Source organism: Ruditapes philippinarum, unplaced genomic scaffold (genome assembly GCF_026571515.1).
Source record: "Ruditapes philippinarum isolate M1 unplaced genomic scaffold, ASM2657151v2 ctg10780_1_1_1_1, whole genome shotgun sequence".
Lineage (NCBI taxonomy): Eukaryota > Metazoa > Mollusca > Bivalvia > Venerida > Veneridae > Ruditapes > Ruditapes philippinarum.
This window is the reverse complement of record NW_026853225.1, coordinates 2,397-4,979: the sequence shown is the minus strand read 5'-3', so window position 1 is coordinate 4,979 and position 2,583 is coordinate 2,397. Positions and strand designations below refer to the sequence as shown.

The 2,583-nt window shown below is 27.6% G+C and overlaps 1 protein-coding gene across 1 annotated transcript; it reads left to right on the top strand.

Moving 5' to 3' along the window:
- On the top strand, positions 1–1,558 carry LOC132736167 (heavy metal-binding protein HIP-like; the record flags this gene model as incomplete). The annotated part of the gene is made up of 2 exons (XM_060723256.1): positions 1–157; positions 1,283–1,558. Coding segments are annotated over exons 1-2 (433 nt in total), but the record flags the coding sequence as incomplete, so codon positions are not given.
- Positions 1,559–2,583: the final 1,025 nt, after the last annotated feature.

The window sequence follows — 2,583 nt, the reverse complement described above, 5'->3', positions numbered from 1 at the left end:
ATGGTAAATGAAATTAAGAAAACTGAGGATAATGTCATCAGTACATTAGGTGACATTAAACACACAGTTTCAGATTTTACGGACATGTTTGCAGATATGAGAGAAAACATGACGGACGTAATGTTAAAGAGCGGCGATGAAATAAAAACGAGAGAAGGTATAATATAAACGTTGTTTTACATCAAATATTCATTTCTTAAACATAAATATTTATCATGAAACGGTACTGATAAAGTATGCAATAAATTGTAATATATATTTAGCATTTTCTTTATCTTTCATTGTTGTTCAATTGTTAGTCATATAGGTCTTCATCAATGTATTTTAATAGTGGGTATTGATTTTTTGAATGCAGTAAAAACAATGTAGATATAACAAGTTAAAAGTTTTTATAAAAATTTAAAAATTACTTTTGCAAAAATTTTTTGCCAAATTTTAAAAAACCATTGTTTTTCAAATAGTGACGTTTCGCCTAAAAAGTCTAAAAAAGTAATATGACATTTAACCCTTTTTTTGTCGAACTTTAAAAAAAATTATTTTTTTTAAAAAAAAGGGTTTTTTTATGAATTTAACCCTTTAAAATTTTGGTAATGATAAGTAAAAAGAACTTTAATAATTATTTCAGGAAAAACGGGTTTAAGAAGCTTTTGAAGAAACAAAAAACAACCTCCCCAAGTGACATTGGAAAGCAAAAAAAAGGAAACTTAAACCAAAATTTAAGGTAAATGTATCTTTAAATTTTTTTTCAAGTCATTTAAATTAAATTTTTTAAACCTGTGTGGGATGGAAAATTGGGAATTCATTTAAAATCCGTCTACAACTTAGCATAACAAATTAAATTGTTGCTAATTTGACTGATGCATTCATTTAATCAATCACTTTGTCAGTAATATATTCAGCAAACTAGAATTATCTGAAATGTTGCTCTATGTGTAAATTTGTAGCTCTCATTAGAATTTGTACATTCAATTTTCAAGTCACATTCAATTTTCAAGTATTCCATGATTTAATTACTACAGATATTGTCCGAAACGAATATATGGCTTGTTTTTGTTATTTACGTATGTCCCTTATTTAGATATCGTTGAAATTTATTTTACAGTTTAAATATATAAACACCTATATTCAGATAAGTAATTAAAGCGTGAAATCTAAATATCCTTGTGCACTATAAATTGACATTTTTCAGGGACAATGACATATGAAAACCCGAAATAACTTGTTTTCAAAATATCAATATGTGTTACAATATAAAATACAAAACTATTATTTCTATACTTAGGAAAACTTGAACAACATCCGATCGCTTTCTATGCACATCACTTGAAAGACCTGGTTCTTGATACTGCAAATGAGATTCTTATATTTGAAAAGACAATCACTAACGAGGGAACAGGTTACGGCACGTCCACGGGCTTGTTCACAGCACCTGTTGGAGGACTGTACCAGTTTTCTGTTCATATATGTGCTCTTCAAAATAAATATTCATATCTGGGTCTTGTGATGGAAGGTAACGTTATAGCAGCAGATGCTAACTATGGTGATGCTAATCATGGCTGTAATACGTTTGGTGCAATAATAAGATTAAAATCAGGATCAAAAGTTTGGGTCAAATCAACATCATCAGGTTCTGTCCACCAGCTATATCAAAACCAATACAGGATGAACACATTCAGTGGAGTACTTGTCAATTACTGAATTATAAATTAATCAATTAACATTGATGAGTGTAAAATCCAATTATTATAAGCTGACGTTAAACGTAAACGTTTTGATGTAAACTGCTTCAGTTCATTTTAGACTCTTAGTAGTGTTTTGTGAAATAAGTCAAGAATGGTCGATTTATCAATGCTGTGTCTCTATGTTTTAAAGAATATCATTCATACAACGTTTTAGTTTGCAAATTGTTAATATTAGTTTATGTTAGTATATAAAGAGTAAACAAAAGCTGATTAAAATTGATTACAGCAAAGAAAGCGAACCTTGTGTTCATGTAGGCTTTGTTTGAATGTATCATTTAGCAGCTGAATGTTTCATGTTTATGAAAACAAATATTTATAATCAGTACAAATTGTAATCTTTTCATATGAACATTTTGACAAATGAAAGAACTAAAAGATATATTATGCTCAAATTTGATATCTTAAAATATTGATATTTGCTACATAGCCTTAATGTAATTGTAAAAACATGTTTAGGCTTCTATTCTCTTCAACGTAAAAACAGCATTACTTAGCCATATTTCAAAGGTTTAATAGGTATGTACATAAAAATGCATTTTTATATATGTGCAAGATAGAAAATATTTGATTGAAGCAAACAAATAAATCCCCTACATTTTTGATATATTTGTATAAGCATATTGTCAGGTGTATTCATATCATATAGTTTTCATTAATCACCAGTATTTATCGTCATTTTTGATAAATAACTGGAAGACATTTTACATTTATATCTTTTTTCTCTGCGGTTGAAATGTTGTTATACAAATGTTATAATTTGACTCTTAAAAAGTATTTTCTGTCAATGATATTAACATCAACTTCTGTATATGTTTATAATGAATTATATATTAGATAAAGT